Source organism: Elephantulus edwardii, unplaced genomic scaffold (assembly GCF_000299155.1).
Source record: "Elephantulus edwardii isolate Elephantulus edwardi_28Jun2011 unplaced genomic scaffold, EleEdw1.0 scaffold00011, whole genome shotgun sequence".
Taxonomy (NCBI): Eukaryota; Metazoa; Chordata; class Mammalia; order Macroscelidea; family Macroscelididae; genus Elephantulus; species Elephantulus edwardii.
In genome coordinates, this window is record NW_006399761.1 from 8611439 (window position 1) to 8631853 (window position 20415).

At 40.9% G+C, this 20415-nt stretch overlaps 1 protein-coding gene across 3 annotated transcripts in view; it reads right to left on the bottom strand.

Moving 5' to 3' along the window:
• Window positions 1-20415, bottom strand: part of NRXN1 (neurexin 1) — a 1383864-nt gene that overhangs the window by 780289 nt on the left and 583160 nt on the right. For all 3 annotated transcript variants that reach the window (XM_006880912.1, XM_006880911.1, XM_006880913.1), the window contains one exon: window positions 18169-18607. In XM_006880912.1, the coding sequence (XP_006880974.1) occupies window positions 18169-18607 (439 nt within the window). The remainder of the gene's footprint in view (window positions 1-18168; window positions 18608-20415) is intronic.

Consider the following 20415-nt stretch of genomic DNA (forward strand, 5'->3'; position numbering starts at 1 on the left):
TTACAATAGCAAAGAGTTGAAAACAACCTAAATGCCCATCAACAAACGAATGGATAGAGAAGCTGTGGTATATTCACACAATGGAATATTACACTGCATTGAAAAACAAGGAACTCATGCAATATTATTCAAAATGGGTGACCTGGAGGACATTATGCTGAGTGAAGTATCTTAGTCACAAAAACACAAACACTGAATAGTGCCACTGTTGTAGAATGGGACTGGCATCAGGGGTGGGGTGAGACTGAGAAAAATTGGATAAATTACGTATACTGCATTGAAACAGATGAGGGAGAGCAGTTTAAAAGCTACATATGATTGGGTATTATGGTTACGGCAAGAGTCCAGAATGAAGGCTGCATAGTGGAGAGTACTAGGGGGTGGTGGTGGGGAGGATTGTACACCAATGAAATAATTTTTCTTTTACTTTTTAAAGAGAAGAGCGAACTGGGGAGGACGAGTGGGCGCAGAGGAAAATGCAACAATGAATGAATGGAAATCCAAAATCTCTGTAAACTTTCATTTAAATAGATAAAACAAACAAAGAACGAAAAAAAACACCCCAAAACAAAAACCCAACAACAGATGTATGACTGCAGCAAACAGAACATCTTTGTCTTCAAGTCAATTCTGGCTCACAGTGACCCCTTGTGGGACACAGGAGAATTGCTCCATGGAGCTTCGGTGCCTGGAATCTTACAGTTAAGGGAGCTAGTGATCTAGTGAGTAAGGTATGCTGACAACACAAAGGCTGCTGGTTCGAATCTACCACCTGCTCTGTGGAAGAATGATGTGACTTAGCTACCAACTCCGATAATCTGCTTGAGGCTCAGTTTCAACCTGATGGCTTGTAACAATTTTCAGTTAGCAAACTGTCATCATGCATGTCCTCCCTTCCCCCGCTGAGGAGGCACCAGCCAGCAAATTTAGATTATTTATTGGTCAGAAAGCATTCCCCCCGCTCAGCGACCTTTATTAATGTGCAAACAACTTACAATGCACACGCATTTGATAAGGTATTACCAAATACCTCAACTTCGTGCTTTTACTCTGGATAGAAATCAAAGAATAACATTACAAAAATGAAGTTGTCATGGGATAGAAATTATTTTAAGCATTTGTATAATAAGCATATCTCCCTCACTGCCCTGTAGCTGTTAGTGGATTCAATCCACCAGATTTTGGTTCTCAGCGTAGCTTCCTTTGGACTACGTGAGCGGAGGCCCAATGGGAGTATGGTAAAATATCAATATTAAGGTTGCCCCAAAGTTCAATATAATGGAATTACCAAGTCTTGGATGACAAAAAATGTAATCATTTAAACAAGCTTTGTTCATGGATTATCAAAGACAACTGGATAATTGCTAAAGATGGAAAGATCTAAAATATCAGAATTTCCTAGAGGTCTCAGATATGACCACAGGTACACAAACATTGTAAGAGATAGCAAAAATCTGAGGACAGGTTTTTGGTCATCCCTTTGTTTCTGGGGACCACAAGTATGTTCAAGTTCACTATCTACTCACTTGAAAGCAATTACACATCTCATCCCTTTCCTCTGTAATCAGATTTGAAACTCTTGATAAGGCAAATAAGTATTTTACATGAACGTGATCTGAGCTATTAAAACCCATGCATGGGAGTCAGATCTGGGCACATATTTATATAGTGCTTTATGGCTTAAATGTTTAAGAACCCAAAGTCCTTTTCTTTTTATTACAACCATTTTATAAAGAAATATAACTGTAGTTTAGAAAATGAAATTAATTGCATGCATGTGACTTTTCTTATTTTACTCTGAAGGTAACATTATGTTATATTCATAATTCAACATGGCTTCTTCACAGCATTTGCAAAAGATAAAAGTGCTAAGTTGATCTCTCACTGCTGAAGATTCAGAATCAATTCTTCCTACTTGCCCCTTTATTGGACTTTTTGGGCTATAAATCATACATGAAGAGAATGCTTATCTTCTTCTAGGGGATTTGAACCCACTGCCTTGAGACTAGGTCCCCAGAGCTCCCTGATGAGTAGAGTCATGCTTATAATAATAATCCTCATAACCACAGACAACAAATGACCTTTTCATTTATAATTTTATGTACAGGTGGGGAGTGATCCTTTGATAAACAGGTCCTTAGTAAAGTAGAAACCAGCTTTAGAATGTGGTCTGAGACCTTCAACCTGTTAGTTCCCACACCTTTACCCCTCCACCTTTTCCTTGGCCAACCCTCAGCTGACAAGGGAGTGTAGGTGGCCTATTCCACTGTAAATCACACAGTTTACTCCAACGTGACACCTCCAGTGGTTCGAATCCAGCAATGAATGGCTCCGCAGGAGAGAGATGGGTAATCTCATGTCGTGAGGGTCACATGTGCTGAACATCTGCTGGAGCGTCAGCTATGAGTTGGTTCTGAGTGGACGGCAATGAATGAGAATGTTTTAACTGACAGGGTGAGGGAAGGAAAAAAACCAAACAAACCAACAAAGACAGTGTGAAGGTGAGACCCAGGATAAGTTAATTTGGTTTAAAATTTTCAATTACTGCAATAAGTCTGAGTAAAAGGAAGCAGAAAACGTTGTATCGTGATGTGAAGGGAAATGCATGTGCTGGCGGAAACAGACCGACTTTCTAGTTCCAGGTCTGTTATGACTTGCAGAGTATCTGAGGCAAGAAGGAGTCTGGATGTGTCTCCTATGCAAAATAAAGCAAATGACGACATCGTCATGGAGACTCTTAGCCAACGTGGATATACAGTTTTTCAAATTTCTGCTTCAAAAGCTTAAAAGGATTTTTCCATTAAATGCCAGTTTTATTTATCCGTAATTTTACTCCAACTCACACCACAAAAAGAGTTTAAAAAAGCCTCGTAACTGACCCTCCAGGAAGTCTTAAAAGCCAGCCATTGCATGGATGGGGAATGCCGTCTTTTTTTCCAGTGGAGTGGGGGGTGAATTGGAAATGCTAGACAGGCGTGATTTTTGGATTATCATACTTCTTTGAGAATACCTCTCATTTGGGTTATCAGAGGTTAAGAAATAATATAGCATAAAAATATTAACAATACGATTACGATGAATGGTTATAGTTGTTTTGCTTTTGATCAATTTAGTGAAAAACTTTTCATTTACCAAATAGGCTTCGGGATAAAGATAGACAATCTCCTTCCATATAATTTACAATCTTGGAAAACCATTACAGGATTCCAACTCCACAGAAATTCATTTGGCTGAGTTACAAATATTAGGCTTGCTGGTTTGTTGTTTTTTTATTTGTTTGTTTTTTGTTGTTGTTTGTTTTTTATGTACAGTCAAGTCAGAACCAGATTCATGGCTGACTCCTCAATGGTCTTTTTTTAAAAATTTTCTAATTTTTTTAAAATTAATTTTAATGAACATTTACAGAGACTTTGGAATTGCAGTTACTCATTGTTGCACTTTTCTCTCTGCCCACCCCAATTCACTCTTCTCCTTGAAAAGTAAAAGAAAAACTCCTTCATTGTTATGCAATCCCTCCCCGAAAGTCCACTCCACTGTGCAGCCTTCACTCTGGACTCCTGTCATAGCAACAATGGGCTTTCGAAGGTCGTATATGACATGGGGTGGAGACTGTCTATCATTCTCCTGTGGAGTCACTGATGGATCTAAACCACTGGCCTTCTAAGCTGACAGCACAGTTCCTTGTCATTTGATAAGTAACACAGTGTCCACTGCAATGGGCTTGAGGGTGTCAGAAATGATGAGGTTGTTAAAAGAGACATATGATAGGGTATTATGACTATCACAAGAGTCCAGAATGAAGGTTGCCTAGGTGAGTGTACTCGGGGCGCGGGGTGGGTGGGGATTGTATTGTTGTTGTTGTTGTTGTTATGTGCCGTCAAGTAGTTTGCGACTCATAGCGACCCTATGTACAACAGCCCTAAACCCTGCTCTATCCTGTGCCAGTTGCATTGCCTCCGACACACCCAGCCCGAATACCCCAGTCACTGAATCAATCCACTTCATAGAGGGTCTTCCTCTCCTGCGCTGTCCCTCCACTCTGACCAGCATGATGTCCCTCTCCAAGGACCTGTCTCTCCTTACAACATGACCGAAGTATGTCAGACGAAGCCCCAGAATCCTTGCCTCCAAGGAGTAGCCTGGTTTAACTCTCTCTAGGATGAATCTGTTTATTTTCTTGGCAGTCCAGGGTACATTCAATACTCTTCTCCAGCACCACAGCTCAAAGGCCTCAATTCTCCTTCTATCCTCCCTAGTCACTGTCCAACTGATACATAACAAGTGATACCAATGAAAAAAAATTTCTCTTTTGCTTTTCAAAGAGAAGAGCAAACTGGGGACGGGGGAGGAGTGGGCAGGGAGAAAAGTGCAACAATGGATGAATAGAAATCCAAAATCTCTGTAAACGTTCATTAAAATTAATTAAAAATATTTAAAAAAAAGAAATGATGAGGATGTGACAGGCAAGGTTAAGAGCCATTGTTCAAAGTGTTGCTATGACTTGTACTTGACTCAACGACATCTACTAATAATAAGGCCACCAGTGTTTCCTTATATTAGGCTTATGAGTTTAAATACATTTTTTGCCTTAAAATAACATAAAATGTAATTGCAATACCATGCCATCTACTTTATTTTTTTTATTATTTAATAAGTTGGCCTGTGTGCTGGGAACTTCAGGAGTTAAGCCAATATATGAAAAATAAATACTATAGAAAAAGTTCAAAGACTAATCACATATAGTATTAGCATGAATTAAAGATGATCAGCTTACATATTACATTGAAAGGAAAATTGAAATAATAATTTCGTTAAATAACTTGCCAATGTTGTTGTTGTTGTTAGTGTTGATGGCCTTCGAGTCGAGCACCACTCATAGTGACCCTATGAACAAAAGGCCTGAAGCCTCTCTACAACCATTGACATTTATCAAAGATCACAGAGTTTCCGGAGGCATATTGTTTAGGAAGTGGATGCCACTCCTGCTTCCAATATTCTCCAAAATCCAAATTGCATGGCTCTCAGAATCCAAGCTAGAGAAATTCTGGGGACTATACACAGAGATGCTCGGCACAAAAGCCTTTTTAAAAAAACTAATTTTAAACCATGAAACTTAAAAAATCCAAATGAAGGGCTTAGCAATAAGGGATTAAGTAAATGTTCCATGCAGCTAAGGGATACAAGGTTTTACTACAAATACTACTACAGGAACAAAAAACTATGAACAAAACCAAAATAAAACATGCACACACACAAAATATCCAGTGGTTTTTAAAGCTTTCCAATAATAGTCAGGTTTTGTCATTTGGGGGGGGGGAAGTGTATTAATAAAAAGTGCTGTAATTTAAAAAAAACATCCAATTGCTTTAGTGGGTATTTATGGAAGAGTGACTGGAATTGGTGAAGAAAATATACAAAGGAAAAGGCTCACTTAGATATCTTTTCTGTCACTTACAAGTTTTCATCAATAACATGCTGTGTCATGTACCACAGGGTGGATTTGAACCAGATACCGTTAGGTTAGCAGCACAATTGCTACAGACTTGGCCAGCAGAGCTCCACTGTATGTATGTAGACAAACGTATACGCCCATAGCAATATGGCTACCCATGGTCTAAGAAAAATAGAATTCTATCCAAGCCTGAGAAGTTATAAATCAGATACATGTTTTGTAGTAATTAAAATCTATTCGAAGAAGTTTCATAAATTTTACTCCATTCTCTGCAATGAGAGTCACTGGGGATGGTGTGGTCTGGTGACTGTCTACGCACAGAGCGTGCAACTCAAGTCAGAGTTCATGGTCCACTCCTTGTCTGGACATATCCAGCAGGGAAGTAAGACAGATTTCCAAACAAAGCCTCATTCCTCAGGGTGTGATTAACATTTACCAAGCCCACAAGACCAATGTATAAAATAAGAAAGCCAACGTTCTAATTCCCAATGAGACATATGCAGTCACAAGACACGGAACACTTCTCATCTGGCTATGTCTACGTGGAATGCTACTCTCTAACCTTAAGGTTTATGTGTTAATTTAAAATGAAATGGCACTGCTTACTGGGACCAGAAGACTCAGAAAAATATAAAAAAGCATCCAGTGTCTCCACTTACTACACTCAGACATAAATCGGAAGCAAAAAGCTCATCAGAAGGTTGTTTAGGGATCATGCCCAAGACTGTTAGGGACCATGGAGAGAGTCTGTGAGCTAAAGAAATGAGTGTTGATCTTGGCCTCGAATGCCTCGACTCACTCAGCTCAGCTAAGATAGCCGCTTCTGTGGCTGTAAAGGGATGGAGTGCCCAGCACAGTGCTGAGAGACAGTGGGATGAAGTCCCCAGGATGGTACTGAGATGGGCACTGCCAACATTCACCTCTACGGCTTTCCTTTCACTGTTGTTCTTGTGGTTTGTCAACAAAGTCATTGTAACTCACAGTGTCGCTTCGTGATAGAGTTATACTGCCCCACTGGGTTTTCTAGAGAGTTCCAGAACACTCAATTGTATCCATGCAGAACTAGTGTGTGGACCATGAAGCAACTGTTTGAACAGATAGATGAGATAGTGCATGGTTTAAAATCAGGAAGAGTATGGGCCATGTGACATTTCTCCACATCTATTCAATCTGCAGGCTGAGCAAATGAAGAAAAATGTGGCATCAGGATGGGAGGAAGACACACCAACAACTTGTGTTATGAAGAGGATACAACCTCGGCTGTTGAAAAGTGAAGAGGACCTGGAGCATTTACGACGCAAGATCAAAGATGACAGCTTTCAAAACTGATGACAGCTCAATGTCGAGCAAACAGAACTCAAGAAAACACAAGGGGGGAAAAGTTCCCAGCTGGACGACTACTAATGATCAAAGAAGCAAAGACAGAAGCTGTCAAGGATATACAACGGACACCCACAGAAGCATCATTCAAAAACCACCACCAAAAACCCAAAGAAAGTGTTGCATTGCCTAGCTGACCAGGCTCTAAGCTTGAAGGATTGTCTTAGCATATGAACATCAGCCCATTAGTGCAGCTTTTAAACACCTAGTGACGCTAACGAAAAGATTCCTGGGAGCAGTGCTAAAGAGCAAGTAATAAAGAGCAAGAGAGTCATTTTAAAAACTAAGGTGCACCTGACTGGCGCCACAGAATTTTCAATTGCTTGCCATGCATGTGAAAGATGGACAGTGACTATGTATAGTCAAGACGATATGACTGATGCCTTTGAATTTTATTGGTGAAGAACACGGAATTTTACTCTTCAGTGAACATCTAATACACTAAACAGGATGAACTAATATTTTGGAAGAAGTCCAGCCAGAGTGCTCCTCAGAGTGGACAATGGGGAGAATTTCCCTCGCATCCTGTGGGCATGCCGTCAGGAAGAACTGATGTTTTTTGCATCTATGGGCTGGAGAAGAGCACCGCATACACCCCAGATTGGCAAAAGAACAAGTTTGTCTTAGAAGAAGTTTAGCCAGCTTCCTTCTTAGAGGTGTGGATGGCTGGACTTAGTCACACACACTTTTGGGCATAATGTGAGGAGAGGTCAGTTCTGGGAAGACATCATCCTTGAAAAAGTCGCCATTGAAGGAGAGGACGAAGTTCAACAGAATCGATGGGCAGCAACTGCAACAGGAGTTTTCTGGACAACAAGGGCTGTGGGGATGTGCAGCGCTCAGCCATCTAGGCATTGGATCCAAACAACTTCTCCAGGAGCACATTACAGGGTCCTCCTCTCGCAGACAGACCCTCTGGCTGAGTTTGAACCACCATGCTTTTAGTTAGGACCACCGGGAGCTTAAAGGCTGCATCACTGGGACATCTTTGCCTGTCTTCAGATAGGCTAAAATATTTGCATCCTTCCAGCCTGGGAGTCTAATTACATTTTCTTGGACATGTCTGCTCTGATTCTCAAAAAAGAAATGTATTCTGTTACATAAGCTTGAGCCAAAAAAAAAAAGAGAGAGAGAAAAAAAAGTTCAGGCCATCATATTATACAAACAGCCTGAAGAAGCACACTTCTACTGTATTAACAGCTATGGAAAAATAAAAGAACACGAAAATGAGAAAACCAGAAATGTTTTCCGTGTGGGGAAGCCAATGAGTGACTTTCTCTCCCCCCGTTTTTACATAATTAGGATAAATAAACATAGATTTGACGTGATCATTTGGTGTTAAATGGACCCCACCAGGCCGTTGTAATAGTCAGATATGTAACAGGTTAATGATTGAAGAGATCTTTCCATTTGTGCATTTATGAGTCCAAGCTAGAAGATTTAAGGAGAAATTAAACCACTATGGGGATATATAGTGAAATACTAAGGGAATTATTCTGTAGGGAGGTACATTGTCAATGAAAAGGCAGGTAATTAATTTCCTCTTGTATTTACAGCCTCTCACTGTAACCCACTGTCAGGTCCGAGTCAGTTTTGACTTGATGGCAATGAGAAGTTGCTGGTATGTGCTGTCAAGGTGATTGCAACTCATAGAGCCCCTGTGTGCAACAGCTCTGAACCCAGCTCAGTCCTGAGCCAACCTCATTGTCTCCGACACACCTACTCCCATTACCCCAGTCACTGAGTCATTACATCTCATCAAGGGTCTTCCTCTCCTGCGCTGTCCCTTCAACCTCTCGAGCATGTCGTCCCTCTCCAAGGACTGGTCCCTCATTGCACCATGCCCAGAGTATGTCGGATGGAGCTTCAGAATCCTTGCCTCCAGAGAGCAGCCTGGTTTCACCCTCTCCAGGATGAACCTGTTCCTTCTCCTGGCAGTCCATGGTATATTCAATACTCTTCTCCAGCACCACAGCTCAAAAGCAACAATTCTCCATCTATCATCAGCAGACTAATATTTAAGCTCAAATTAAAAGCATCCCAGTTTAAGCAACAGGTTACCAAGCAGAAGACTGGGGAACGGCTTCTATACGCAAAAGGCATGCTCCAACCATGACCTAAACCGGGAAATGTCCAGGGGTTGGCTGTTCAAGCAGAAACAACTACAATGGTGATTCATGAATGGTACACACAGAACTCAGGGCTGGTAATGGGTAGCTGGAAAGTGCTGTTCACATCAAACAGTGATTACCACAAACCTGTAATTATGTGCTCCGGGGAGAGTCTTGTGACTTCCCGCCTGTAATTTCTAGTTCTTAGACTGGAACTCTATGACTTCAATTCAAATCTCAATGGCTTCTTAGCTGTTAAATGTAGGCTTACCCCCGAATAACCACTGACGGAATCTGCTGTGCCCTGCTGTACCCAACCCGTGACTGACGAGAATAATGAGCTTTCTCTTTTGATTTCGATGTGTAATGATGGCTTGCAAAAAAGATGACTGGCAGTTTGCTGTAAAAGTACTTGAGGGGGTACCATTGGCTGAGCCAAAGAGCTTAACACAAATGTAAACACTATTTGTGGCCTCAAGCAGTTATTAGCCTCATCCTAATTGCAGCTCAGATTCACACTTCCAGCTGAAGACCTGGGCAGCAGTTTTGTTTGGGATTTGGGGCTAGAGGGCAGTGAAAGAAGAACCTTAGAAAGATAGGGGCAGCAGATCAGGGAGCATTCCTGCAAAATTTGCAGAACAACAAGGCTCTTCAATCACATTTATTCACTCGGAACCTCAGCGGCTCTGCTGTTAGTAGCTAGGCTTTCTATTAATGAAGGACTTGACTTTTATTTTTGGTAGAAAAATTACAGGATGCACTTTGATCTATTAAATGACGTCTGCTGTACGTACGGCTCCCCCATCACCAGGGCGGTGCCCTCAATCTCTAGTCATTTCTGACTCTCAATGGCACTGTAGGGCAGAGGGGAATTGCCACACAGGGACTCCAAGGCCTCACCCTTAGTTCTTGGAGTGCTTGGTGCGGTCACATTGCTGACCTTTTGGTTAGCAGCCAAGGGCTAACCTGTGATGTTACCAGAGCTACTGAACTTGGCACAGAGTGTGAAAAAAGGCCTTTCATCACTCAGGCTTCCCCACCCCTAAGCTTCTCATGGCCCTGTGTAGGCAATGGAAGAAGCCAATATTCTGTGTAGAACCAGAGTGGTTAGTCAGTGTGTGGACATGACAAAGGTTTTTTCTTGGAGTTCTGAAGGTACAGTCCCCAGGAACCTGAGAGGTTAGCTCTGACTGGAAGCCAACAGTGATTCTGTGGAAGAAAGCACAATGCCCTTCACCGAGATTTACAGCCTTAGAAAATCCCCTGGGAGCTCAGCTGTGTGTCAGTTCTGCCTTGTACTTAATCATTGCTCAATACAAATTTTATATAATTACCCATACGTTTGTTGATGGGCACTTGGGCTGTTTCCAGCTCTTTGCTATTGTGAACAATGCTGCAATAAACATGGGTGTGCATATATCTGCTTGGATGTCAGTTATGGTCTCTCTGGGGTATATTCCCAGTAGTGGAATTGCTGGGTCAAATGGTATCTCTATTGCAACTTATTGAGAAAGCGCCACACTGCTTTCCACAGTGGTTGCACCATTTTACACTTTGACCAACAGTGAATAAGGGTTCCAGTTTCTCCACAACCTCGCCAGCATTTGTTGCTTGTTGTTCTGTTCAATTTTGCTATTCTGACTGGGGTGAGATGACATACATCCCATAGTTGTTTTAATTTGCATCTCTCTTAGAGCTAGGGATTTTGAACATTTCTTCATGTATTTGTTTGCCATGTGAATGTCTTCTTTGGTGAAGTATCTGTTCATATCCTGTGCCCATTTTTCAATTGGATTATTTACTTTTATCTTGTTGTAGTGCTCGAGTATTTTATAAATTCTAGATCCTTGAGAGTGCATTTTCCCAGTGCTACAAGTCTTTTGAGTTCTTGGCAACTACTTCCATGGGTGTTGATTGTGGATCTAAGTAAAATGCAATCTTGACAACTTAAAAAAAATTTGTATAATTAAAAAATAAATAAGTGGATGACTGTTAAAACCATAAGAATGGCATGGGCTCCAACAATGTGCTGGAGGAATTCTTTCTTCTTTACATGTTTGCTAACAAGTAAATGCTATAGCGTAGTAGAAACAATAAAAGTTCTTTTTAACACGTTGCCTAAAAAGATGGCTATAGCCGCCCCGCACATTTTAATTAATTTTCACTTGCAAACATACGACTGATGCTCAGTTTCATATGGCAGTCATAAACAATTGGGAAAAAAATGTGTTTCGAAGCACGGCCATCAATGTAAAAGTGTGCGGCAACGCGCTAAAAAGTGACTATTTAGAAAAGAATGCAAATAAAAGCACTATTTCTCACTGGAGAGAGTGATCAGATACCCGAGATCTATGTGATGAACTACAGAAAAATACAGATAATCTGGGCCCCCTGACACCAAGGTACTTGCTGGGCCTGCCTACCCCAGGTCTCAGAAAAGACAGGACATCTCGTCTCTTGATTAGTGTACCTTCGACCTACATGTTTGCTGAATGATACAAGGATCTCGTGAACAAGCAGGAATGAAAGAAAGCCTTATTCTCATAAAAGCCGGCCATTTTCATACCAGGCCCACAATCATTCTACTTTCCTTGAGCATTCTTTTGAACATCTGGGCTCAGAGGATGGAACTGTGTTTGTCAAAAGAGCATCTGTGATTCTAACCAAAAGAAATTGCTTTCTCGAAAGACCATAAACCATTCAAAAGTTGCGGAAACAACCAAAAGTATAAAAGACTTTTACTATTTAAATATCAAGCCATTGCTTTAAAAAAAAAAAAAGAATTAAGGGTGCGTTATCCCTGAGCCATTCTTATGGTTTTAATGGTCATCCATTTATTTATTTTTTAATTACACAAAATTTTTCTTGAGCAGTGATTAAGCACAGGCAGTACCAGGAACTGTTGATATAAAAAGAAATAAGACGTATTTGCTCATATATTTTGTCTTAATGAGCTCCTTAGGGGTTATTCAAAATTTATTTGAGTCTATCAAATCTAGTTTTAATTCTACTTTTGATCATGCCAGCCAACAGTTATTGTCATGAAATTATTCAAGCTGTTGATTTCCTTGATAGTCTTATTTTTTTTCAACGTGGCCAGTAAGAGAAAGGATAACACTTAAATTTGGGCTCTCTCAACTTTAATAACAGAGATAATAAGGCTCATTAAATGTTTTTAAATAGTCAGCTAAAGAGTATCCAGGAGAAGGATGGACAATCTCCTCCTGTGAGGTTAACCGCCTCTGGAAACCCACCAAAGGGCAGCTCTGGGCTAGTTCTGATTCGACATACACAACAATGTGGACTATCCCAGACAAATCAAAAGGTTGTTGTTGTTGTTATGTGCCATCGAGTCGTTTGCAACTCATAGCGACTCTATGTACAACAGCCCTAAACCTTGCTCTGTCCTGTGCCAATCTCACTGTCTCTGACACTCCCATCCCGATTACCCCAGTCACTGAATCAATCCACCTCATAGAGGGTCTTCCCCTCCTGCGCCCTCCCAAGCATGATGACCCTCTCCAAGGACTGGTCCCCCTCCTTACAACATGTCCAAAGTATGTCAGATGAAGCCCCAGAATCCTTGCCTCCAAGGAGTAGCCTGGTTTAACCCTCTCTAGGATGAATCTGTTTGTTTTCTTGGCAGTCCATGGTACATTCAATACTCTTCTCCAGCACCACAGCTCAAAGGCATCAACTCTCCTTCTATCCTCCCTAGCCATTGTCCAACTCTCTGATGCATAACAAGTGATTGCAATGACCATGGCCTATATCAGGCACACCTTCAATTTCCCTAAGGCAGAATGCAGCAGTCCCTTGGCCTCCATCGTTTCTCCCCATCTGCTCCTACAGACAATTTTCACAGAGCCTCTGAGCAGAAGGGATATGAAAAATGGGCAAAATGAATTATTTCTTCAACTTCCATGGTCTCAACTTGTAACTGAGCTATGAATCTTAGGATTCCTCTGGCCTACATTGGAAATATCATTTAAGTAAAATAAAAGCTCGCGTAGCCATTCATTCCATTTGTAAAAGGCTGCTCTACAGCAAACCAACTCGGTGTGCAAATATAGAACTTAATTAAAATACTATATATAAAATATTAACCACCACAGCTATTAAAATTACATTAAACTCCCTTGAGCAAGGCCAACATTAAATGATCCCTCTCTTTCTCCATTTATCAAGGACAGAACTTCGTTTCATGAATGAACTTTGGTTTTTACATTCTTTGCTCTGATTCATGAATCTGAAATTTTAATACCGTGAAAGTGCTGTGCCACCGATACACCACCCAACCTAGGAACCTGCTCTGTTTACGTGACTGCTGCAAAAATATCATGTTTTGTTCAGTTGGGTGTTTTTTTCCCCCTTAAATTCTAACAAATACTCATCTAAAACGTGTTTCTCTTCTTCCAAAGCATAACTGAGCCTTTACAAAGTAGACATTCTCTGCTTTTGGCCTTCCCTAACAAGAGCTTAAAGAGCTTTGCTGGCATACCAAGTTGGTAACTAAATGGTCAACAGTTCAAATCCACCAACCAGTCTTTCTAAGAGAAATGAGCAGTTGCCTTTTAAAAAACATTTACAGTCTCAAACGTAGTAGAGAGTCATCACAAGCCGGAACCGGAAACAATTCAACAACAGTGTGTGTCTTCATTTCGCTTTTCAGATGAGGGTTTAAATTGGATGCTTAGGTCATCTGGGTGAAGAGGAAACGTAATTGTTTTGAGAGTTGAGAGGGTATGTTTGCTCCTTTCTAGAAAACCTCATACAAGCACTTTCTACTTGAAAGTTAACCAATAAAAAAAATCACATTAATTCTGTTCTGAGTATGTGTATGTACATTAAGAAAAAAAAGATGCACAAGCACAGATAATAACCACACACATAAAAACTGAGTGTTGTTGGGTGGACACTGACGGATAGCTGACCCTCCATTGGGTTTCTGAGGCTGGAAATAACACAGAAGGACATTGTCTATTTTCCTCCCTGGGAGCTGCTGCTCGAATCCATCAACCAGAGAGGAACCACCTTTTTTTGGTTAGCAATGCAAGTCCCTACAGACAGCACACTCAGAAGTCCAAGAATGCTTATGCATCAGCCAGAAACACTTCTCATTTCATAAAGAGAAAGGATGTGAAAGAAATATATGAATATACATTCTGATTAATAAATGAACGTTGTGTAGTTCTTCAGTTTTATGCATGGTATATGGCTGCACTTAATGGGAATTTCTGTCATTTAAAATTTTTACTTTATTTCTGTAGAGTGGGAAAGGTGAATTTCTAGGTGAATCAAATACAACTGATGCCAAGCCGGATACTTTCTGCTGTTCCATCTCCCAAAAGATGTCCAGTTAATCTCACCAATTTCTGTGTTTTAAATTTCCAGGTAATTTAAACCAAATTAAAATATTCATTCTTAAAAACTACTTTTTCAATTTTACTGTAGATAAACCTTCACACCATGTAGAGGCTAATATTACAAAACTCTTATCTCTCCATATTTTTTTCCTGTTTGCAAATTTATAAATAGCAAATTACCTGCTAACTCTGCTAGAGTGAAGCTGGGGTGATCATACTGAGGTGCTATGTTGTCCTTTTCCTGTAAACCCCACTGAGATTAGGCAGGAAAACGAACCCAGCACAAAAAAATGGAAGGTGGATGCTTACGGACTCAATGTGTTATAAAGGAAGGGGAAACATTATCGCTGTCCTGTCTCAATCATCTCTAGTTCTGGAGGAAAAACTCTAAAACAGCATAGAATGCACAAACTGTTACCTAATTTTCTTAGGGGACTTCTTTATGGAAATGAGAACACATGGGAGACCAAGTTTCCAGAGATGGAGGAATCTGTCTCCAAGACAACTGAGAATGAGAACAGAGTGCCCGGAACTCCCTTCTCCTAACCGCCCTCTCTGAAAGCGGGCTCCTAGGACCATCAGGTGTATCTCCTTTCTTTTCTCTTCTTGACTGAAAAGATGATTTGCAGGAAGACAAACTCAGTCTTACTGACTGAGGTTTGTGTGTGTGTGAATGTGCACAGACACCACCCACAACACCACAACAAGACACAGATGATCGGGAAATGAGAAACTTGCACTGCAGGGAGGGTACAAGTAAACTGGTGACATGGGAGGGGGGACAAGGGGATTGGGGGCTGAGAGAACAAGCCAGGGCTTCAGCAAGCCTCTTCGGAAATGGCCTGGTGCACAATGACACCTGGATGAGAAAGCAGCACTATATGGGGCCTGACTTGGCGGTTCTCAAATATGGCTGGTCACCAGTGTCACACGGAGAGGTTCCTAAAAATGTATCGACTTCTAGGTCCCACCGTTGTTGCTGTGAACTGGCTCGTCAGGGACATTATCGGTCTGAGCCACTTAGTTGGGACCAACTTATAGCTCAAGGTCCAGTGGGTTTTCACAAGCTGTAAATCAATTGGGGAAGAGATTGCTCGTCTTTTTCTCACAGGGCAGCTGGTGGATTCGAACAGTCTGCCTTTGGGTTGGTAATGCAATTGCTTCATCACGAGGCCACCAGAGTCTCCTGCTAGTTGTAAACGATTATACACTGTCATTGTCCCGAGGAGGCTGTACCTTGTCTCTTGCCCCTGAGAGCAGAAGCCAAGTGGAATTCCCTGGCTATGTTACCATCGCCACAGGCTCTCTTCATTTCACTCAGGGTAACAGACCATAATTTGCATTCTTTCCCTGAATGAATAGTTCTTCACCTCTGCACTTGGGCAGCCACAAGGGTTTCTCGGAATGCGGGTCCATTTCATGATTCTAATCGCAAACCATCCTTGTACACACTAATCATTACAAGGGGTGAAGTATCTGAACTAAGTATTGTGGACACAAGACCTCCAGAATCCTAAAAGGCCCAAGAAAGCTTGTAGATCTGTGTTGGCTGGAAAGAGATAACTCTTAACCTTATCCACTATTGTCTTAATTAAGAACAATCTTTGTCTTTCCTGACAAGACAATACACAAAAATATGACCGTTGACCATCCTTTTATGCTGTTGTTGTTGTTATGTGCCGTCCAGTTGTTTGCGACTCATAGCGAGCCTATGTACAACAGCCCTAAACTCTGCTCTATCTTGTGCCAATCTCATTGCCTCTGACACACCCATCCCGATTACCCCAGTCACTGAATAAATCCTTTTATAGGAGGAGTTAAATGCAGACACAACACTCTCACACCTACTAACAGATATCTCAATCAAGGGGCACTGTTATTTAGTAGAAAATCTAAAGTGAACTCATAAGTATTTAAGCAAAAAAGAAAGCGGAAGGAGTGAGAGGCAGCCTAGGTCTGAATTCTTCTGCTATCAGAAGCCAGTCTGATTTTGCAAATTAGAGGTGATATCCAAGCATGGGGTCTTGGTGACGTAGTGGAAGAACAGAGTGAGCTGCTAACCGAAAGGCCAGCAATTCAAATCCATCAGACACTGTCTTCAGAGAAAGACGGGCAGTCTCTTCCCATAAAGACGTATTGCTTCGGAAATTGCACAGAGGGTCAACTGCAAGGGAAGAGTCCACTTCAGGAGAATTTATCACAGCATGGAAGTAGTGGGTCAAAATCACAACAAACTCTATGCCCTGCTCTCAAATCAGAACTGACGGATTGCTAATCTTCCAGCAGCTTTTCAGAGGTTTTTAAATGCATGAGAGGAGATTACCCAATTCTCTGCTGCAGAGCCACAGTGGATTCAAACCATATGTCTTCGGGTTGGTAGTGCAGTTCTTTACCATAAAGCCATCAGATCTCTCTAACGTGTGTGTGTGTGTGTGTGTGTGTGTGTGTGTACAGTGTTTATAGACATATATATATTGTGTGTGTATATATATATATTGTGTGTGTATATATATATTGTGTGTGTATATATATTGTGTGTGTATATATATATTGTGTGTGTATATATATATATTGTGTGTGTATATATATATAGTGTTAGAGAAAAATACTGAATAGTGCATGGACCGCCAAAAGAATGAACAGGTATGTCTTGCAGAAGGAATAGCCAGAGTGCTCTTTGGAGGCAAAGATGACTAAGCTTCATCTCATACACTTTGGACACGTTCCTAGGAGTGCTTATTCCTTGGCATGGGACATCATTCTTGGGAGAGACAGTGAAAAAGAAGACCCTCAACCAGGTAGACTGACCCAGTGACTGCAGCAATGGGCTCGAGTGTGTGTCAGAGATTCTGAGGACGGCACAGGACAGGACAGGGCTCAGATCTGTTGTTTACAGGATGGCAGTGAGTTGTAGCCAACACAGCAGCACCTAACCACAATATGTACTATTTATTAACATAAACTAAAAGCAAATGATACTGACAACAAAAGGCAATTGTATAGACACTAGTAGGGGCAGGGGGGATGTGTAGAGGTCTTCAACTTTGGCCAGAATGACTGAGTTGAAGTAGTTAAAACAGACAGGTGGGACTGGAGAGCATTATGCTGAGTGAACTAACTCAGTCCCATAAGGACAAATATTGTTTAAGACCATTACTGCAGAATGAGTATGGGAATCAAAGGGGGGAGGGGGTGGAAGCAGAGGGCAGAGGATGTGTGGGGGCTGGGGGGTGTTATAGTCTTGCTTATGGACTTCTATCCATTTTTTTAACTGGCATAGAAATCCAATTGGAAAAGAAAGGGGCTCCACGTATTTCCTTGAAATGATTACCATATTGAACAAAGTGTTTTCCGTAGTATAAACATCCATGCTGAATAAACAATATTTTGTGCTAAAGATTTTATACATGGATCATTCATTGTCTATAAGTGTGTGTGTGTGTGTGTGTGTGAGAGAGAGAGAGAGAGAGAGAGAGAGAATGCTATCATATTTGCTACTTCGAGAACCTTCAAACGTCAAACAGACAAATGAAATTTTTAAAAAAACTGGGTATTTTAAAATTTAAAATTCAAGATAATATTCCTTGCAAGATTTGGTACTTAATTGTCCAATAAATGCTCACTTAAAAAGCTTCTCTGGAAGCAACTGAAGCATTTGGGGTTTAATGCTCAACTACCATGATGACTTAGCTTCTGACAGCTTAGATGCTATTAAATAGAAATAATAATAGGAAATTTTTCTTATTTTAAAAAGAAATATGTAAGAGGTATTTAACATACATTAGTTAAACATCTTAGAAATGGAAGACAGATTAGCTTCCCCAGGTTAGAAGAGTGGGCCAAGAAAATTATGCATTACCTGATCTTCCGTCCCTCTGGAAATCCACGTGATACCATTCTCCGTCATTCACCTTCTTCTGCAGAGCTTTGATCTTAATCGTGCCTGACCCCATGTCCAACAGGAGGTAGAGGTGGCCATCCAGCATCTCAATGGCGAAGAAGTCCACCTTTATCATCTGGGGGTGCTTGGCGTCCTTCTGGTGTCTTGGCTTGCCATGGCTGAACAGGATGAGGCCGTTCGGCTCCGTGGTGCGGAAATCAAATGAGATGGAACCTGTTTTCTTTGCATTCCACTTGGGCAAAGAGATGAACGACTCTGGGGTCTCAAAGGTGATGGGGTCCAGCGTCGCCACGTTCTCACATTTGAATGCCACCACTCCGTGGATTTTCATCTTAGGGTCTCCTTGCTTGGCAAGTCGCGATAACTCCAGTCTTACGTCATTATTTTTATAGACCACCTGTGGACAGAGGACAGCCATGAGAAACTGGACCTCATAGATAGATATCTGGAACTTGCCATTGGTTCATGTGACTTGAAAAATAGATCATGGAAAAGATACAATGTTTAGCTCACTTGGTTGAAAAATGGCAGAGCATTCAGCTAAATACAATTTTACCATTTAATCACTGAAGCAGATCCAGACTAATTTAATGCCATCAAAGTAACGTGCACACACTCAAAATCTCTGTAACTAGCTCAAAGAGTCTGCAGAAAGGTCTTATAATGGTGTTTTGCTTCACACATGAAGGCTTAAAGAGGCAATCACATTTTTTTTGTTGGCTGCTTCCTATACATACATTATTCAACATAAATAATATGATTTTTCATTTTTCCACCCATCACTGAAGCACTTGGAATTTAACACCTTTATACAGCTGTATCTTAAAATACTTCAACTTTTCACTTATTGACATGATTAACTTTCAAAGTCCAGAAATCAGCATTCGGCAAAAAGGGAGAACCATACCAGATTGCAGAATGTAGGAATTACTACATCATTGTATAACTGCCAAACTATGCAATTATGTAACTGCCAAATTATACAATTATGTAACTGCCAAATTACACAATTACATAACTGCCAAGTTACAGCCTTGTAGAACTGCCAAATTCTGCATTACATAACTGCCAAGATGAGACACAACATCAGCCACCACACCCCTGTTACCCTCTCTCACACCTTTGCGTCCATTACTGCCAAATGTGCGCCTTTAACGAACAAAATAGCAGGATAGTGGTTCTTTCTATGATTGCAGATAGGAATTCAGACAGCTGCTGAGTTATGAGCACCCGTAGAGAACATCTTCCAGAATACCGACACACGAATTTGTTATGAGGAAGATAATTGGAACGAGTTGATTAGGACACAACTTGGATTTTTCTCAAAACGTTAATAAAAGGTGATGAAGAGACAGAAGTTCTCTGCCTCCTGCCCGGCGGGAAGGACTGTGTGGAGGGGCAGTCTGAAATGTGGCGTTTGGCTCTGACTCCATTCAACCTTTGTTAGCAGTGTTCCAAGCAACTGTAAACTTAAACCAGCTTCAGACAAAGTCTGTGCCGGATCCTCATTTCCCTGCCACTTCAGGAAGGATGGATAAATGCTTACGATTGCTTAGTGATGATTCTAGGGTTTGGGGAACTAAATCACATAGTGGCTGAATCCACTTGCTGAATGCACAATCTTGTGCATCTATTAATAACAGATAGATATATTTTCTATTTGCTGACACTCAGATGTAAGGATAAGGAGAGAACCATGCCTTTCTTCTGTAAAATGCATGCTGTGGATAATCACATTTCTAAAACATACAGGTTATACCAATTCAAGTCTGAATTAGCTAGCTACGTTCAGTTAAACTCTGTTAAAATGATACCCAAAATTTCATACCACCCAGGACTGTCAGATTTTCATTTCCCTTATGGACATGCAAGGGGGAAAAGTATTTATATAACAGGAGTTAAAAAAAAAAAGACAGCTTGTGTCTGATTAATGGTACAGAGTTAACCAAGTCAACATAGCAGTGAATTCTCTCAAAGTCATGGCCAACAGTTAGTGTGTTTGACAAGCTTCCTGATATGATATGTTAATAGATATTTTCATTTTTCACAATAGTCAGAATTAAAAGCCTTGGAATTTGACTGTCCAATTTAAATTCTTGGCTCCAGTGTTGCCTAAATACGAGATTTCTCTGTGTCTTTTTCTCCCTCAGAAAAGGTGAGTAATAATCTCTACCTCACAGGATGGTGATAATTAAAAATTTTATA